At 33.7% G+C, this 22,043-nt stretch overlaps 1 protein-coding gene across 1 annotated transcript in view; it reads left to right on the forward strand.

The window, feature by feature from the left end:
- Positions 1–22,043, forward strand: part of LOC149418590 (uncharacterized) — a 156,352-nt gene that overhangs the window by 65,587 nt on the left and 68,722 nt on the right. The window contains exon 2 of the mRNA XM_089639125.1: positions 14,232–14,400. Within this exon, the coding sequence (XP_089495251.1) occupies positions 14,232–14,400 (169 nt within the window). The remainder of the gene's footprint in view (positions 1–14,231; positions 14,401–22,043) is intronic.

Here is a 22,043-nt window from a genome sequence, read left to right on the forward strand (position 1 = left end):
CAAATGTCTTAAGTAGCATTTAAAGAAAAACTGTGAATTTTTTCATAACTGTAATATGTTAAACAACAGAACTAGATAGGTTTTTAATAATTTTCGGAGTACACTTCGCGATTTTTTCTATCGAGGGAATTTCAATTAATTACTTTCTCGGCTCGGCAAATGTGTAGAAATTATCTTAAAAAAACTTTTTTTTGAGAGCTTTAACTGTGTTTTAAAATTTGCACAAGTGAAACATCCATTTACCATACATTAATGGTTGATTATCAGTTGTCTAAAATTTAAATCACGTTTATTAGTGAGGCCCTTGTAAGTATGTCATAAGTCTTAACTGTAATAAAATTTATTGATTATTCGATTTTAATAGTTCAACCACTCCTCTTAATTAAATGCCTACAATCCGGAAGTTACTTTCTGGGTTCGTTAATAAAAATATCGTAAATAACGTGAATTTAAGTGCTTTGTTTATATATCGATTCACGACATGTTTTATTATCAAGTGCCTCTAATGCGTTTAATAACGGCCACTTTACTTTTACGATCTGCTTATGCTATATAGTTGTCGTTCGAGACAATAATACACAAGTATTATAATATTTAACTAACTTGGTGACTTGGCTGTTAGTAAGCTCATAAAGTTACCACTCCAACAAGGGCTAGTAAATGCAATTTACACCGCGGTCATTTTCTGTGGTTTAGCGCTAAACCGATTTTCAAAATCCCAGTTAATGTGATTAGATTGTGCTAGATGAGAAACTGTTATATTTTATATATTGTAGCGAGAAGGGAAGAACATGGCTTAGAATTTATCTAACACAATAAAATATTTGCTCTCCGAAACGCACTACGAAAGTCTCCAATCTAGGAGAAATGGGACCCTTCAAGTAACTATTACATTGACAGCCCATACCTCTTGGAATGCTATAAATTTTTTGTACCGAACAACTACCGTCAAGGTCGACGCCATGACTTGCTCTGTATTCCACACGGAAGAACGGACGTTATGGCCCAGCATAGCATGACAAGAGGTATGGTGCTGCTAAATGATACCTCTAGGTCTCTTGACATTTTCAACATTGGCCTTAAAGATTTCAAAAGTAATTTTAGGCAAGAACTCTAAAATATCGGTTATTGTAAAATGTTTCATTTAAAGTTTTGTAGGTATATTTCATGTGTATTCTAATAGGAATGAATCAATATGTAATGCACAAAAAAAAAAAGTGGGTGTGTCAAGCCTACGCAAGACAGAAGTGAAACTTCTAGTTTCAGCTGATGCTTGGCGTGGCGCAGTTCGCTGGTGTCTGAGAGAGAGGAAAGAAGAGAAGAGAGAGAACGTTCGTGAGCGGCTCCCCCACCTCAACAAGGTTTCACTTCAAAAATGCCACAGCCGAGAATCGAACCTCGCTTAACTGATTGAAAGCCAACCACGCTGAGCACCAACTGTAAGCAAAGCCGCATAAATTGATTATATTATGTAGGTTCTGAAAATATGAGAGCTTGTTATGTTTTATAATGTTACCTACATCACACCCAAAATATAATATATTTTTAAAAATAATGTACAATGTACAGAAATAGAATCCCACACAAGATCGCGTAGTGCGCTCTAGCGAACGGATATTTTATCAGAGGGAGATAGTTTTAATTTTTTTTTCTGTAAATTATTACATATTATCAAAATAAATAAATTAATTAAATAAATGTAATACAATTATCATAATATACGGATTAGATAATAATTTTAATCCAACACAATAACGCAAAGCGCGCTCTAGCGGAGTAATGTTTTATCACAGTGAGATAAGTGTTTTTATTATTTTGCAATATTATTTTCTTTTAAAAAATGTTCTGACCTACTAAAAAATAAGATATTGAATGAAAAAGGCGTTAAAAACAAAAAAATAATGTGCGATGGCCGAGAATCGAACTCGGATCAACTGCTTGGAAGGCAACTATGCTGACCATTACACCACCAACGCCAGTTGTCGGGATGAGCTAAGAAGCATTTATATGTTACTTCAAAACTTTGACTAGATCAAATGAACTTTAATCGGTGGTGGGGGTACCCGCATTTTCGTTTCGGTCATGAGTCGGTTTTACTCCGGTCCTCGAAATTGCATGACGCGCGTAAAGAAGTTTCACTTCAAAAATAAAAAAATAAAAATTATTAACCCTTTTATTCTCAGGGAAGGCGATATATAGGATCACTAAGCGCCCCCATGGAACCGCCCCTTCATGGTACCGCCCAATGGCGAAGTATTAAGGGCAGTAATGGGGCAGTCAGATCATTAAAAAAGTATGTTATTATTATTACTTGGCAACCCGGGTGTTTTTTTGTATCTATTAATATTGTACATATTAGAAAAAACATTTTTTCACTTTGCTATGCAGATTTCGTATCGTCTTTATAATCATACCTATTCATAATATACTTATTATTGATCTTAAAAGAGTTTTCCTTAAAAGGTGGGGGGGGCGCTAAAGAAAGTTTTTTAAAAGAGGGTGGCGGTATACCCACCAAGTAAGCTCTGCACTGCTTTAACTAATCCAAACTTTTGTAGTATGTTGAGAAAAAGTGATTGTAATGCTATATAAACAAAGTCAATAAAGGTCATTCATTTTCAAATTGGGTAAAATTATGACGAATACGAAATTTAAAAAAAATAATGAAAATTGCTTAATTTTATTTCCGTTGTTTTAACAAAAGAGTGCGTCATGTGTTAGTTGTATCACACATTGTGTTATAAATAATATTTTGTGATAAAAAAATGACACTTTCATTATCTAGTTTGTCAAACTAAACACCATGTAAATACTCTTTTGCGTGACAAATTGCTATCATTATTTTTTTAATGAATACTGTATGTGAGTTTAAAAACATTAAACAAAACGTTTCTGCGAGTCTATAAGATAAGAATCTCATAAAAAAATAACCATCTAAATAACCTCGTGTTTTAAGCAAACTTTTTTGAAAAATTGTGACACATAATGAAAGTCAGCGTGACACATGCGTTGGCGCCCAGTCGAGACTATAAGGTAGGTACTACTGATTCACCGGTATAATTATAGTTGACTGAGCATAGCGAAATCTGGTTTTGACTCGAATATTTGGCATTTCATCTATCTGTAAATTTGTTCTAAAATTCCAAAGATCGTAGTTTCTACTACGAGCTGTTAAATCGGAATAATCAATATTGTAGTAGATACCTACCGGCCTAAAAAAGGTTTTTTTGTTAAATACAATTGAGATGATTAACTTTTTTTGGACAAATCGTTTTATTTATTTATTAATTATTTATTATGGGATTTTACTTTAGAATAGTAAAAAGTATACAGTATTTATTATATATAACCAAACTGTCTCAGATTTCATTTTAGGATAGTAAAAAGTATACAGTATTTATTATATGGAACCAAACTGCCTCAGTAATTAAAACTTTGAATTTGTTAAGTGAAAAATTAAAGATGTCCACCGACTCGGTATAATTATTTTCCTCCATAAGTATTGTGGGCAATGAGGAATAAATAATATGGTAGTTAGTCCCAGATTTTTTTTCGTCTTTCCTCAATTCAAATAAAATATGTTACGTATACGATTTACGGTTTATAATTAAGTAGGTAGTTATTTAAGTACCTACTTACAAAGCTTATGATTTCAGAGGATCTTTTGGTTTTGATTTATTAAATAAGAAAAAAATAGAAACATATTTTTTGGTGGCGAGATGATTTATTCAGTTCAGTACTTGTTACGTAGTGAGTCAAACCAGCTGTCTGTGATGGGAAATTATAATATTGTAAAGATTCACTTTTTGCGGAGAAGTGAGGGGTACTCAGTCTTCCGTCTAGACATTATTTACATTTACATGGAATTGACGTGTGCTTGCTTTGTTACATAAAGTAGTAATATATTACCTAATGACAATTAGCAGTTGGTCTTCCTAAACTTAAACGCATATAATATGCTCATGCTCGTAATTAGCGTCTTGAAACAACCTGCTTGGAATGCTATGATTCCTATGAATGGGTGATATTTTGTGTACGAAAGGAATGCGAGTAAAGAAACGAGAAAAAATGATTGGCTGTAATGAAATTAGCACCCTACACCGTTTCTCATTGCCATGTTTATAATGATAATAAAAATAATATTTTTTTCCAGAATGTATATAAAATATAGAATCTTTTCTCAATGTACTTTTTCTTCGTCACGAATGATGGAATGAGGATAAAATAATAAATATCGTATTTTCCGGTTTTCCGTTTAATTTTCGCTCTCACGTAGAAAAAATCTGTGTTTATAAAATAGAAAATTTGTTCGTCTCATAAAAAACTCTAGAACGATGAACTTTGCTGACTTAAAAACTGCACAGCTATCTAAATAAGCACACCTGGTCTGAAAATTTCTATATCAACGGCTTTCTTTCCAAACGCAAAACAAAAGACAAGAAAAGTAAGACAAAACACCGTAACTAGTACTTTCAATACCGGGATCTCGAGAACTGGGATTCCGGGAATCCCGGACTTTTGTCGGCACCGTAATCCCGGTGCTGTGCTTGTCTTAATCCCGGGAATACAAATTATTTAGACCGAAAATATTTAATTTTAATCAATTAATTAATAATTCCATATTTGGAAGGTGCATATATTAATTTTGTAAAAAAAATGACAGGGGACGTAATTTTTCAAGTTTACTAATAATAATTAAAAGATTTTTTTACAGAATGTATGCAGGGGTAGTGCAATGCAATACATTCCATATTTGAAATAATTATACATAATAAATAAATATAAATAATTAGAGTAAGAAAAATAATAATAATACATAGGTGAATCCGATAGGCACAAAAAAGCGGAATTTAAGTGAAAAAAGATAAAATATAAACACAAAAATGATTGTAAGCAGCCGTTTATGGAGGATATTTCGACATCTCCCGTCTCCAGAGGGCCATCAGAGGGGACTCCATCCAGGCAACCATGACAGTGCTGATTTTGTTACTTGATTGGCGTAGTCTGCGCCATAAGCTTCCCATGTGATGGCGGAGAAGCGCTCTGAAAGAGTGTACTCGTTCCTCCAGGAACATTTCCGTGGCGCTGCAGTATCTCGGTAGGCGGAATAGTTGGCGATAAGCATTATGGCGGAAACACATTATTAAAACCCGACGCGACCCGAAGAAACGCGATGCGTGTTGAGTCGAATCAAATGTATTGTTTTCTTATGACCAGAATCACACTATGAACATCCGACGCGACGCCATGTCGGATGTTCATAGTATGATTCTGGTCATAAGAAAACAATACATTTGATTCGACTCAACACGCATCGCGTTTCTTCGGGTCGCGTCGGGTTTTAATAATGTGTTTCCACCTTTATTGTAAGCGACTTTTAGCTTATCCCATTGGGATACAGTGATACTAACGAGTTCATTCGAAAGATAAATTTAAAATTTCTGAGGCAAATTCTTTCAGCTTCACAAATCATACAATCACAATGTCCTGTGATTTATCACCGGTCTGCGCTAGTACCTACATACGAATGCGATTTTTACCTTTGAAGTAGAATAATGAACATTTCCCTTTCATGCATTTTGCATGCATGCACTTCCTCGTCGGTAACGTCCACCTTTCAACCGAGCAACTTCTGTCTTCCCGATCAATTGACCGGCGCATGTTTACGCATCCTTCCAATTAATATCAATCTACGGAGTCGGATCGGCGGATTAATAATATACAATAGGACCTATTCGAACATTGTCATGACGTTGTCATTCAATGTCAATATAGAGTTGAAGGTGCCCAGTGACGGGCTCCAATGACGACACGAAACACCTTCTACGAAACAAGATAACAACATACATTCATGCTGACGAATATCTCGGGAATTGACTATGTTAGAGGTGCTACAAAGGTTTTTATACTATAAGAAATAACTCATTTATCATAGACGTCAGGTGGGAATGCTTTATTTATATGAATACCGTACAGGAGTACCAGTTATTTGAATCATTGAGGAGTGACATCCCAATTTTGGGGAATGTTGGGAGGCTGCAAGCTGCAGGGATTGAGAAGGGAAAGGTTAGGAATTATCTGGTCTGGTCATTTAACACGGCTAAAGCCATTTCAAGCAATGTTTCAATTCTGAATGGTGGTCTTTCGAGTTGTCTGAGAGGCTGAGAGTAGCTTCCACTCTGGGAAATGCAATAAATGCGCTACCTATTATATTATTATTGTTTGATAATGTCATGTAAATACTAGAGCATATTTGATTTATTTCCGCATGCCGGTTTTCTGTCTGTGATTGTTTTACAGGTACTTCAATGAATCATCAAAATGTTTGCGTCTTTCGTCTGTTCGTAATCGAAAGACTGAAAAAAGTCACAAGTAATAAATATTATTTTAACCCAGAAAAGGTAAAAAACCGTATGGGCGTTTCTCCAATACACGGTGTCCGGAAGCTAGTGGTACAAATGGGATACTGAGTAATCTGAACCATCACATATTGAACAAGAAAACCCTAAAATATAACTTTTTTTAAACTTTCTTTTTTCGGCAACTTAAAGGATTAAAAAAAATATAAGCTTGGGTCTACGCTTTGACGTATTTTAAAATACAAAAAACAACTGATTATAACTAGTAAATTCGTAGCGACCGATTAATAAACAAAAATTAAAAATTCCAATTTCGAACTCGATTTACTCGAAAGTCAAAGGTTTATGTGTCAAGAAAAGTTATACCACTACAAAATCGACTCAAAATGTTATTTAGATTAATCGGTTTCTCGCTTGAACCACTAGTTTCCGGACACAGTGCATAATAAAAACAAAAATTAAAACACGCTGTGCTTTTTATTGACGCCAGAACTCACCGTCAGACAGTTTTTAGTGGGACACACAAAAAGATTCTGTGCGTTCTAGTAACTATACGCAAGGATTCTGGAGGACCTTGGAGGACTTTGAATCACAGCCCTAAGGCTCACTGCGTTGAGTTGATTGTTCTATTTCTATAGAATCCATTATATTCGCGAACGAAATCTCAATGTCATGAGATCGTTCAGATAATATTAGATTCATCCTGATTCATGATTCATATGACTAATAATTAACGTGTGTAATTATTTTATTATTTTCACACGGATTTTACTGTGACGTCATCCTCCAGATTTGAGGGAGTTCCCTATCACAATCGCTAACACAAAATAACATTATATTATTTTATGATACGCCCGCGTATTATTTACAATTCGTCAGATTATTTTAATATTACCTCCGTAATGTTAAAGTTATTTTATTAATCATCATAAGCCGGGGTTACCGCGCAGCAAAATTGGCTGACTTAGATAACCGGAAAATATGACAGTGTTTCCGGAGTAGTAGGTAGTAGGTATGGCGAAGAGATTCGAATTGTTGCTTGAAATGGCTTTAGCCGTGTTTTGTGACCGGATCTGAATAGCCAGGTACTTTTTCACCTTACTCTTCCCCCTCTACCTCCTTCTTTTAGAGCTAGATATATACCGATAGACGTAGGTTGTGGGGGTGACCATTGACCATGTGTGCCCAGGCGTTGCTGTATTTTTTCTTGGACAGATTGTAAATCTTATTTGCTTGTTGAGGCCTAGAAGTAGCTTGATCGGCGACACAGCTTTCTTTCAAATTCGATATAGATCAACACTTCTTGTTCAGCCATCAATTAATTAATCAATTGGTATGTTCTTCGATTCTGTTTCGTGAATTTCCTGAAAAAAAATTGTTGATTTTGTGCTGTAGTGGAAGAAAAATTAATTATAATTTAAAAATATATATACCAACCAAAAAATCTATTCCAAATCCATTAGAAATTTGCGAAGAAAAAATCGACTTCTACGCTTGAATATGTATAAATTATTATGTAAAAGAAATACTGCGAAAGACATTTCAAATAATATAATGCCGTACAAATAAATTATTTACCTGGAATTATCCAATCTTTTAAAATAAGTAAAATATTTAGTAAAATATTTTGAAAAATAATGTTTACTCGTTTATTTTCAACTGGCAAGTGTTTCAAAATTGTTCGTTTTGTTGGCAAAAAGAAATCAGTGATTTCTTGGAATGCAGTTAACGAATGCAGAAGGAGAATACACTGACTGCACGATTATGCAGTTACTGAACACATGCGCGTGATAAATTCACAACTGCGGCGAAAGTCAAATGGTTAAAATTGTAATAATGCACGCCACATGGCTGCATAATATCAAAAGTATGTTTTTTTCACGAAATATCTCTTGTTTTAGGTCGTCTTGAGAGTCCCTTGGCGAACTCCGCCTAAAACTGGTTCCTTTATAAAATGTATTTTAATGTATGGGGGGTAGTGTGAAAATAAAAAGTTATAAAAATATTTTTTTCAAATCCAGACAATCTATAACGTTTCTTATAATATTTACCAGGGTATTCTTTTTATTCTATAATATTTGAAAATGTGTTTTCGTTGAAACAAAATCTATTACTATAATAAGGCGATTCAGAGAAAAAAATAGTATTACTTTAATAAGAATTTTATTAATAACAAACATAGATTCTGAATATTAAGTAAAAAGTTTTTTTATTATTTTACTTAAAATAGATCCAAATTTATATATTTTTTTAAATTACAATTTTGGTCCTTTTCTCAACTACCACACTAGGCTCAGGCCCGTATTATGGTAGTCGTACATGATTTATGTAAGAATAACTGTACTATTATTTTGTAGAAAAATAATAGTACACAAGGGAAAAGGGTAAGTTAAAGTAAGTAACACAAAAATTTAAAAAAAATCATTCTACTATAGAAACCATATTAGATATATAAATGAAGATTAATTTGATTGATAAAAAGATATTTCAAAGAAAATATTAAAATACATGCAAAATTATAACAAATTATTTTATATCATTATTTTTGTTTTTAACACAGATCAATCGTGGTACGTACTTATATAGAAAAGTGTCTAGGTCACAAAATAGGCACATAATAGTCAGATAATTGTATTTCATACAATATTCAATAAATAGATATTGAAAATATGTTTTATAAACGTCATTCGTACCCGATTGCAGCATCGTTGCTTAGCATTGTGGAGAGATTGACATCTATTCTGAGGTCATCTGGTTTTAAATTTATGGGACCTCTTTGCATTTGAAATGTCCAAATTAGGCCCGCCTTCAAGAAATTATTTTTTTAATTTTAAATTTATTCTGCTTTCACGTTTAAAAAATACTATTGGCATTGAAGTTAATCGACGAACAAAGTCAAAAATTAAGTGGAGTTTTCTAATACTTCACTAATAGGTATAATCTGAACATTTTAACTCGTATGTACTTCTGCTCTACTTAGCTCAACTTTTTTCTATATTTAAGATCCACGTTTTAAGGTCACACAGTAGCTAGTATCTCGGTAACGTGAAACGGTTCTTGTTCTCGTGATATTGAAATGATCGTTCCATTGTTTTCGATTGCAAGTCACTGACCCCCGACGTTTATCAAGCTGCGAACGATAATTCCATGTGAATCAATCATTCATTATTGATCCCGGAAACAATGGAAATCTTTATGGAAGTGGAAAAAATGTTTACTGAACTCTTTAATTTTATTTCCTCGTTGAATCCGAGTAAAATAGCAATTTCAACATGGTAGGTAATAAAAATACAATTTAATATTGTTCTCTGGATTTACAGGTATCTATTAGGTGTGTTAAACATTGACATTTAACATGAATATCAACAATAATCATGCGGAGAGTCAGAATAACACTATGTTGCACAAGACCATGTATGAATGTGAATGAGACAATTGTGGGTTCCGATACACTATTGTGTGGCGGTCTATCATATCTAAATACTCCTTAGGAAATGGCGTGAGAGTTGGATAGTTATCAATAATGAATAATCGATTTGACTGACAATGCCCGCCCCAAAAGGGGTAAATTTCGATTAAGGCGATGCACTACGTACTGTAATATTTTAAACTGAGCCGCTATCAATAACAACCCTTACGTAGATGGCGATAAGGTTTAAATTCCCGCTTACCACCATCCACCTGTTTTGATTTATGCAAGAAACAAACATGGCTAAAAGTGCCTTTTATTTTATTTTGTGTATGTTCAGGCATAAATATTTAATTTTTTTCCGATCATTTTATAAATAACATAATTTTCCACATTATACAATAAAATCATAATCGAAAATGGATTCGTAAGTAGGAGATTTTGAACTTTAAAGCAGTTTTCATAGGCCTTTACATTATTTTTTCTGGGCTTATAAAAAATACTCGATTATTTCAAAGGCCAAGATGTATTCTACTCACAGTATTTAATTAAAGCATCTGAAACATTTCTAGGCGACCAAATTTTCAAACCAAAAACATATGATTTTGCATTACTACGTATGGCATCGCCTTAACATGGAATTAAAATCCAAAGTTAATGCGCCTATCAAAATTTAACATAATCTTTGGTTGAACTATGAGTAAACCAAATCTATTTATTTAACTTTTGTAATATTTACTAAGTTCAGTTGTGTAACTATCTGTACTAGATGGTTCTGGAACCTGGCTGTGCATTCGCCGTGATGTACCAGCTGTGGTCTAATTACGGAACAGGATGTCGGTAATCTGCTATTGTAGAGTAGAGTTCCTCCTCTCAGGAACAAGGACCTTAGTTAACTTGCTAATTGGCGTCAACCGAGTGCAATATCTCAATTCCTCAAGTATTATACTGCCATTTAGTCAGTGGTGTCATTAAACCATTCAAAGTATTACATTTTTAATGACATCCCATTGCTTGTCTCATCAAAATACCAAAAAAAATATAATGCGTTACGACCATTGATGTACTCGTATTATACTAGATTAGCCCTGTCTAGCTAAATTCATTTTAAAAATAACGCCACTTAGCGTACAACAAATATGGAGATGAACTTAACAACCCAACTCTGTTTAAACTCCTTGTACAAGCGTTCAAACTCGTAAGCAAAACCATGGAGAATTTGTTGTCAGAGGTGTTGTAATATGGACATAATTCAAATTTAAATATTTGGAACTGGGTTATTTTTGTGATTGAAAAAATGAACCTGCCCAGCATAGCTGAGAAGCAAAATAGCTTACTCTAGACCAACAAAAGGTAAAACGCAATGCACAGTGCCCATTTCGCATTGCGACACAGTGCGTGGGCTTTTTCATAAATGTGCACGTGAACCAAACCAAAATTGTGTTGGGGTTATTTTTAAATGAATATGCCGTGTCTAGTCTAATTTAGTCTATGGTTACGACCCCATTAAAAACATAAAAATAAAATTATAATCGTTCATTGTGCACCATTTTGAAAATAAATAATTTTAAAAAATTGACATACAAGGTGGCTGCCAGGCAATTTCACTCTAGCTTTGGCATAGTTTTTTAGGTCCGTGTTAAAAATGAACAGGTTATGCATAAGAAATGGCAACAAGATGGTGTCAGCAAAATTTATTCCCGTTTGTTCTGTGGAATATTAAGATTTAGGTGATCACAATTTATTCATTTTAATTGATTGTTAAATTAAATTAATTTTATCGTATTTGATTAATGCATACATTTGTGCTATTATTCAATCAAAATTAAGTGATCGATTACTTGTTGGAAAATTAGTACACCACTGGCTTTAATCGTGGTTTTAGTGTCGTGTTTCTATAACCAATAATAGGTAATGCCCTATGGACTCAATTGACTATGGGTTGTACCATACGTACTTGTTGACAATGGTATCGAGGCGAGTAGGGATAGGGCTAGGGACTATGTAGGTACTTCCCAGTACTAGTTATTCATAACCTTAGGCCATCCTCGAGATGTGCTGCCAACGTAACCCTTTGTTAACTTTTATTTAATACAGGGTGTGTACGAGTAGGTATACTCTCTTTTGTACTTCATATGGTCCTGCAGCTAGTGGCTCTGCTGTAACCTCTCTTTCAGTTATATATGCGTCGTTTATGAGAGAGAAGGATAGGTTACAATTGAGCTATCAGCAGTGTAATTTTCACCACGCTGCTTTTGCTGCCCTAGCCTGTGCACAGTGCACACTATCTTTCATTCAATTTACCCAAGTAAAGCCATGTTGAGAAACAAAATATTACGAATATCAATATGTATGAAACCAATCCAATCAGTAGACAAGTGGATGGATTTGTATAATACATATAACATATAATTCAATCGAACAGGTACTTAAACAAATTAATATATTTAACTAGTTGATTTTCTAAATTCTCGTAATATTCTATCTACAACTGAAACCTAATAATTTTTCGTAGCCATGATTCTCATCTTCTTTCAATTCCCGTTCATCTTTCTAACCATACAATAATCCCAATACTTTATACGCACTAACGGAGTTATAACACTCCGTGAGGCATAACATAATATATCGGTGTCAATTTCGTCGGATTTCAAACAACGCTACGACAGTTTACATTTAATCAGTTTGTACATAAGTATTATATAGTAAAATAAAACCAATTACGGATTTCCTCCATGTGACTTTACCTCTACTGAGACAGCATAATATGAAATAAGTTATTTAAATTTGTGAGAAAGGAATATGAATTAAAAAATTTAAAACAAAAGATTATATAAAACGAAAAATTTAGAATTATAGCCGTAGAGAGAGGTTGTAGATATAAATCAAATCATAATAGAGATATAAACAATAGAGACATAAACATTATTCACAAACCATCAGAGAAATATTATTTTATGGTCCTCTTGTTCGCAACTGAAAATATCAACCTTGGATAATACGCTATTGTAATTATTGCATGGTCTCTTCAGGCAAGAATTCTACTTAGAGTTCGTTTTGCTATGATCAACCTTGAACAGGACACAAGAGCGTGTTGAACGCGCAGGTACATTGAATGGAATCTTGTTTAGCAACTCTGGGCATTGAATATTATTGTTAACTACTTTATACAGGAATAGTGCATCCTTATGATGCCTCCGTACACTCAGTGAATCAATTTTAAAGTGTGAAACTGCCTCTGCATAATTATTAAATCTTATAAATGACTTGTAACAAAGATATTTTAGGAATTTGTTTTGAATTGCTTCGATTTTGTTTATGCGGATTTAATGAATATCCATATTATATAGTATGCCGTTATCTATATAAATACTTAATTTAGTAGTAAGTAAAAACAAAATCAGTAAAATTCACAGCTGTTTCCATTTAAATTGAACTTTCATCCTTCACTCGTGTTCCGCGTTCATATCACGACACTGAGATTATCTGAATGCGGAGACATTCCACATCTCGAAGGCACGTAATGCCCCAGGATCATGCTTCATGCATCATGCAGCATACAGCGTGGCATGCCCCACACATCCGAGATCACTAAACCTTTCTTTCAGCCGTAATTGCATGTTATTACATCTCGTGTGCATCCCGGCGTAATGTTTATTTATTGGTTCAATCCCATCCAGCAGTCTGTTATTATCTGAGGTATTTGAAAACCAAGATACCTTTTCTGTTATTCTGTTCTCCTGTTACATTGTGAAGAATCGAGCGCGGTGACATGTGGAGTAACATTTAAATGTTATGTTAATATCTAAAGTCTTGAATGTAGGCTGACACTTTGTATGTTTGTATATCTTTAATTATACACCACTGTCTTCTTTGTTTTACGCTTGGAAAGAGAATACTGTAAGATAATGAGTTCCTCAACATGTTTGTTTTGCCACATCCAAAAACCACTCCAATGAGTAAACTTGTCCTTTTTTTGAATGACAGCTATTTCACCCTATATTTTATCAAACTGGTGTCTGAAGATGAATCCTGCTGTATTTACTTGCAGAATTTTAGTTAAATAATACTTTTACTCTTGTCTTGAGTTCATTCGTAATTTATTTATTTTTAAACTTTAGGACATATCTTCCGATTATATAGCTAAGTGTAAATGGGTGGAATTATGTCCATCCATTTTACCTTAGCTCTTCATTTAGACATTTATCTCATTAGTTATTCTCTTTTTATTAAGTATCTTAGTTTCTCGTAATTTTTTTATTTGTTCATAATAATATATCCCGGGACAATTAATTAATATGCTCACTGTATTCTCGAGCTGCGAAAGCTTTGTTGTAGCGACAGCTATATCACAATTGAAAATTTTACGATAAGTTTTTCATGAGCGAATAAGTTGTTAGACATGCTCTGTATATTTCAAGTTGGAACACTCGATTTGACAAGCTATTGTATGTTTGTTTCAGACCAGAGACTTGGACAGCAAGGATGTGGAGCGGGGAGTGGGTGGCGGGCCCGTGGTAGGGAACTGTGCCAACCCCATCGTCCACCCACACCTCCCACCGCCCCCCCGTCGCAGGAGTTTCTTCCGCTTCAGGTGGAACTACCTGTTCAACGCTGTTATTGTTATAGCAGGTGAGTCTTTCATTTTATATTTGACTGTGCGAAGCGAAGTCCTGTTTTTACTCGACCGTTTGGCATTTCATCAGTCTGTAAATGTGTTTGTACATTCCGTTTCCGGTTTAGAAAATCTGCTGCATCCACTTTATTATTCAAGCAAGCCTTTCTTTGACTAGATGGCTATCTTTGACTAGAAGCCTAACTTTGACTAGGTGGCTAACTTTGCTAGGTGACTAACTCTGACCTGGTAGTAGCTGTTTTGATTTTTTGAAAATCTGCTACACCGACTTTATTATTCAAGCAAACCTTACTTAACTAACTAATAGACAATATTCCTTAGGTGGCTAACTTTAACTGAGCTTTTTAATATATGGTACCTATCTTCATGAAAGAAGTTTTAAAAAAAATTGTCATTGAGATAGTGACGTTTCTTTAGACAATTTGAATAGTTCCTTATTTGTAATAAAATAATTTTATACGGTTTATAATCAAGTAAGTGGGTATTTAGGTAAGTACCTACTTACAAATCTTATGATTTCAGAAGAAATTTAGGTTTTCTTTCATTAAATATGTGAAATTTATGAACATTCTTATTTAGAGGCGAGGTTTAATGTTCACAGCACTACCCATTCTAGTATCATAAAGTAAGAGGTATGTGCTAAGATATAAAATTCTCCAAACGTCAAGATCATCACAGCAATACTCAATATTTATTCACAGAATTTTAAACAATAACATCGACTGTACCGAACTTCTGTCCCTTATTAATTTTAACATACCTTTGAGACGTACACGACATACGGTGCTATTCCACACGCTTAATTTTAAAACAAATGCAGCATCTAATTCGCCAATTAACCGATCTCTTCATACTCTAAATAATATTTGTCTAAACTCTGACATTGACATTTTTTCAGATTCACTGCCCAAATTCAAACGTGGCATCATGTCAATAATTTAAACTGTTCAATGCGCATAGCTACAGACACACACACACCCCTATATACTACACACGTCTCCTGGTAATTAAGGAATAAACATACCACCTAGCAGACATTACAAGGAAACATATCATAGGTACCCAACATGAAGTATCTCATTGCTTCATATATTGTTTCATCTCTGTAAATCATGTACTGTTTGTTTCTATAATATAAAATAAAATAAAAAATAAACCATTATTCTCTTAGCACATGCTCTGGAATCTTCCGCAATATCCCGACAGCCACATTGTTTTACGAGCGCTGAAACGTCGTTTTTAGTGGTTCAAAATGTGCCACAGTAAACGTGTTTAATTGCTCTGAATCCAACTCCCAATAAAAGTTTTTCTTTGACGCCATTTGGTGTCTCTGGACATGAGGCATTTCGTAGGTTCATCCGTGTTGATAAAATTGTTGGTAGAAGCCAAATGTCATATTTTACTTAAGGACGCAGTCGGGAAAAGATTGGAAATAACGGCCATGGCTATCAATAAATAGGCTAGACCAGTGATAGAGCTATCACATTTTAACCATTTCTGGCACCCATTTCACCCGATCACTTAAAAATTTCGTTCGAGAACATATGCGGCGGTAATCAGCCCACAGTCATCAGGATAGTCGTCAATTATATTTTCAGTGGCCATTAGTCTGAGCCGACGAGAGATTTATGCGGGCTGATAGCCCTGGAGATGGGATTCCGTGGCAATTTGTTCTGTTCGGGGTTCGACAGCGGGAACAAGCCCGTTGCCCGATCCGTGACAGATGTGATACCACTGGAGCGGTGGCCCTCAGAACTAACGTGGGTATACAGTACACATACACTGCACCCACCCTGTAGCCAGCAGTGCTGCATTTAGATATCTCGAACTCTTGGCTATGTATTATTAAGCGTTCGGAGTCAGTGAGACTGACATCTCTTTGGGATATGTTGTGAGGCTGATGTTAGTGGGTTCGGGAAGAGGAAATTCTTTGCTCTTCGGATCTGTTTGTCAAATCAATTTGAAGCAACATTTCGATTCTATATGGTAGTCCTTCACCAGGGCCATACTGAATGGCACGCACTTTGAGGCGTGCCATTCTTAAACGTAGTACACTTTCGAGCACAATGTAAATGATACAATGTGGTCCTTCGAGCCGGATAACTATACGATATATATATAAACCTTTATATAATATTTATTTAAATATGTGTTTATACGAAGAATAATAATAATTAAACACCACACAGGTCGTCGAATCGTACACTATGTTGTCAGTTTTCATCAATAACTTCTTATTAAGGTGCCTTTAAAGTTTGATGATTTTCAAACATTTTACCAGGTTTCGCCAGAAGAAAAAATCTAAATGTGAATCCCCAAGTCTAAAATTTAAATTGTTTTTTTTTTACAATTCGCCCCTGTTGACAAGCCAATTGCCAGATGATTTACGTCGCTGTGGTTATTTATTATAAAGAGATAATCGTTATGTAAAATACAGAAACGGACAACATCGCAACTGGAGCTGCATATCTTCATAATAATAAATTTGGAAATTCTGAAATCTTACTCATGTTATGAACTACCAAATGAAATAGCTCCTACACTAGTCAACATCTGTATTTTCTGTCGTGGTTTAATAATCTGCTTGAATTAATTATTAATTATCATTGAGGTTTCCATTTAAACCACTGAGCTATGGAAGCAGCCTTGAGCACCCGATACGAATACCGTCAAAATATATTTTGTTACGAATAACCTGATAATATTTGAAAATATTCTACTCCCACTTGTAATGTTCTTGTATCGTGATGGAGGACTTAGCCAGCCGATGAATAAATTGAACTCACGCCGATTGAATGCTACCCAGATGCGATGCCAACTCAGCCACTGACCGTTCAATGTGTAGGTATTTATGAATGATGTTTCAAGTTTTGCCCACTAGAAGTCTCATTTATTTGTTGTGAACGAACCTCCCAATGATGTCACGGAATTTCAGTGACTAGATATTAATATTTAATAAATTCTTATATACAAACCGATCTTTCTCTCCGCTTCCCACTGAACACTGAACAGTTCTACTGCATCGGATAAAATATAAGTAATTTATTAGGCACACATATTGTAAATTACGTAGATATTGCTATTTAAAACCTACCCAGAGAGTGTTTTAGGTAAAATGATCGTATACAAAAGGATCGTCATCAAATGATTGTAAGCAATATGATCGTAAGCAAAGGATCGTCGTCAAATGATCGTAAGAAAAATGAACGTAAGCAAAATGATCGGAAGCAAAATGATCGTCAGCAAAATGAAAGTAAGCAAAATGTGTGTATACATAATGATCGTAACCAAAATAATCGTGAGTAAAATGATAGTGATCAAAATGATCCTGAGCAAAATTATCTGAGTGAAATGATTGTGAGCATAAAGGTCGTGAGCAAAAAGATTGTAGACAAATAATAAGCAATTGATTGTTAGCAAATTTTACGGTCAAATGGTAATTTACGATCAAAAGCGCATAAGATCAAAAGCGTTTACGATCAAAAGCGCTTACGATCAAATGATATTTACTAAATTTTTGCTTACGATCAAAACGTCGATTACCCACCAAAGAGAGGAAGTAGTGAAACCTGCACGTAGGCAACCTCTCAATCAAAACAGTCCACTAATAAATAACTCTAATAAATCAATGTGCAATGGGTATTTAAGTAGTCCTTTCGTCACTTTAATTGTGCAATTTCCTTATCGGAATTCATTCATAACTAGAAGTAATTTATTACTACTTAGTAGGTATTTACATTACACTATATTATTATTATTACGCCATCAAAATCATTCGATTTCGAATGAATTAATCGGAATTTATTGTTTGTTGAAAACGTTTTTTGTCGCTTAAATAATAATACGAATCAGTTATTTGTGGTTTATTATTAATTATTACGTACTTACATACAACCATTTTCATTTTATCAACTTTGTAAAATAACTCACCAGTCAGTGTGTCACAATTTTTTTTTAATTATCTTATTTGAATATATTCAGTTTCTGAATTAAATCATTAATAAGAAGATATTACTGCTTTAAAACCTTCCAAGTCAATCTTTTACACGGATTAGATTATTTTTATAACGAAATAAGAAAGAATCCCAAGAAATCTCATCAAAGTACCTACTTTAAAAGTATTTCTATTTTCTATGTGTGTTCGCCACAACATGTTTGATTTTCGGATATATTCTGTACAATGCTTTTATTTCATTTATAAATTGGTGTAGCTGGAGACGCTGTAAACAGACCACAATTCATTCACTGATCACCAGGTAGGTACTTCCCAACCATTTTCCCATATCTTCTCTCCCACTTCATCCTGCCTAGCAACGATTTATTGATGATGCCAACTATTGCCAATTTATCAAGATTGTCTTCAAATTATTCGTAATCCGGTTAAAAACAGGATTGCAGTCCTTTAACGAATGAATTGATAGGTTTCCTTGTCATTATGACACGAATATGTTATTGTATATTATCAGGACAAACGTAGGTGCGTGAACACGTATTCCGATATATTATACGAGTACAATATGTATCAAAATTTTATTAGGAATCGGCCTGCAATCCCGATTTCAACAGAATTGTAATAAATTAGCAATACTCATTTTTCTCCGTGGTATAGTCCCCCTGTCTCCGAGAATTTGGGACCCACAACAAAAAATGTTGAAAATACATCTTTTGTTGTTGTTGACCTAATAAGGAAGTTGAGTCCATTTTTTTTATTTTTTTTTATCAATGTTCGCATTCAAACTTAAATACTGGTATTTTTTTTTTTTTTTTTAAAGTTTGTTTTCATAGTTAAATTAATTCTCAAAGTTTAAATTTTATTAAGCCCGCCAAAACGAGCGGAATCCGAGCGGTAACAGGCGGGGTGTAGTGTGACGTCATTAGAACTGTGAAAACCACGTCGCTTAAGCATTATGTATGGAAAAAAATTTAATTCTTCAACAAGGAATTCCAGTAATTTTTTTACCAATGTTAACCGTCTATTATAATTGATGTTATTAAAAAAAAAAGAAAATTGATTAAGATTTCATAGTTAAATTAATATTTTAAGTTAGAATATTTGCTTTTCACGCCCGATACGGTACTTGTACGGTATCGCCGTCGCTACTTGTTGACGTTCCCCGCGCGAATTCAGGACCACCGCGCAGAAAAGTAAAGACCAAAAGTAAAATAACGGTTTACAGCCCAGTTCACTGTGAGACTTTTCTGAGCGGCCGGCGGCCTGAAGTGTATCACATGCTTTGTGACATGTATAATAATAAAAACATCTAAGTTATGCAATAAACAACATATTATTATAAAGCACTATACGAATATGTATCTTTAGAAATCCATTTCATATAATAATAATAACAAATACGTACATATATTTGACAAACCCAAATAAACCTTTGGCCTATACACCTCTCTCATCTAAATCGACCATCTCTCATGTAATAGAAAGAGATGCACCATAGGTGTTCCGTTGTACGTACAAGTCACGACACATGTGACGACAGAATTCTTTCGACCAATCGTGGAGCGTATACAGTATATTGCTATTGAATGCTTTTTCAAGAACGTTTAACTAATTGTAAGAATAATAATATAGAAATATATTTATATATTTAGAATCGATATTTTTTGATCTACATGAACATATTTTTTATAAGTCAAAATATTTTTCACTCAACTTCCTTATTGTCCATCACTGATTGCAGTACGTGTTTGTATCGAAGAGATGTAACACAAAATAAACATCGTTTTCGTGGGTGGCCTTAGAATATTTGAACCGTCACGTACTTAGTGCGTGTACTTGCGTACAGGGTACAATGTTGTAATGTGTCTCTAATGTCTACCAAAATACGAGTGTATGATATTAATTTCATTAATATATTGTGTTGTATGTGCCCACCACACTTAGACATATAAAATTGTATGCAATAATCAATATCGTAGTTCTAATTAAGTTCAGAATTAATTCATTACACTTAATTTTTTTATGCGACCGTTCTGAAAATTAAAAAAATATATTTTTACTGTTTATTTTAACGTAATGTTAGTTAGTAGGTACCTACATAAATGATTTTTATTGGCAGCCGCACTTTTGAAAAAGCGTTGTTCAATGTCGAAATTTTAATTTTATAGGTGTCAAAATTGTGTTCCAACGTAAATCGGTCGTTTGTAATTTAAATTTGTGCCCACCAAAATCGTATTTTTTAAAAATTTTAACTCAACATAATTTCACAGCAGGCAGACTTTTTTTTAACGTAAAAATTTCCAAAGCTGCCTCTAAAATCAAATGGAAAATATATTTTTTTAATGATGTATTTATAAATAATTTCATGTATTTTATAATTAAAAACACAAATAAATAAAATTGCTCACGGGCGTGTTGGGTATTTTGGCATCAAATCCAAAATTATGTTTTCTTGAAAGCAATAAAAAGAACGTCACAGAAATCGTAATAGTTAAAGCAATTGTTGAACGGTCGGTGGCCGAGTTGACATCGCGCTTTGGGACCCAAGCGCGTAGTGTGTTCAATTCCTCGGCTAAGTCCTCCATCACAACACAAGCAACATTTTCAGCTTACTGTGGTGGTAGTAGGAGATTTTCAAATATTGTCTAGTTATTCGTAGCAAGGAATTTTTGTCTTTCTTTAAAAAAAAAAAAAAAAATTGTTATAGTTTTCCTCTTTAAGTAACTTAAACGTAACTTACAAAAGTAGTTGTTGCCATTAGCTGGGTTGAATATAAATAATTGATGTAATTATTATAGGAATATGTCTACAAAGAAAAATGTTAAAGTCACAATTCTGAGAAAAATGCAGAATTATAAATAATGCATAGTGGATAGGTTCATACCGAGAATAATAAATAACAGAAAAATGTATAAATTGTGCTGTGATATAAACTACACACAATATTAGATTATGTAAAAAGAAATATTTTTCCTTGTAATAATTCCGACTCTGCATTTCTCATCCCGTGTCTGTTTTATTTAATTATTTTTTCCTCTGACTGCATACGGTGCATACCACTCTTTATTTTTTGAAAATGAACAATTTATAATTGATTGTTTTTTGTATGAATGAACAAACTGTAATCAATAGTTGTTTACACGAAAGGGAACAAATTGTAATCAATAGTTTTTTTGTAGGAATGTGAACAAATTGTAATCATAATCCGTTTTTTTATTATTTATAAGTGAAAAAACTGTGGTCAATAGTTTTGTTTGTATGAAAGTGAACAATTCGTAATCATTAGTTTTTATACGAAAATGAACAAATTGTAATCAATAGTTTTTTATGAAAGTGAACAAGTTGTAATCAATAGTTTTTGTATGAAAGTGAACAAATTGTAATCGATACTTTTTGCTTAGCTGTAATAAAATTCAACCTTTTAACAGGGAATTATTTATTTTATTTTGTCTTCGTCTTATGATTTCATCAAGACATGGCGTCACATTTTGTACGTGATATTTTTTATTGCATATAACTCGATAAACGTAAGAATATTCCCAAAATATTTTGTTTTATTAGTTTCTCCGTTTATTAATAATTATCTCCATTCGGGTCAAACATAGATCGTCAAACTTAACCCTGCAGTCGCGAGCCTCGCTACTCAAAATACTGGGGTTACCAGTGCAATAAAAATAAATCCCCGAA

The sequence above is a fragment of the Hesperophylax consimilis genome, chromosome 13, assembly GCF_061612785.1.
Source record: "Hesperophylax consimilis isolate HC1 chromosome 13, BYU_Hcon_1.0, whole genome shotgun sequence".
Taxonomy (NCBI): Eukaryota; Metazoa; Arthropoda; class Insecta; order Trichoptera; family Limnephilidae; genus Hesperophylax; species Hesperophylax consimilis.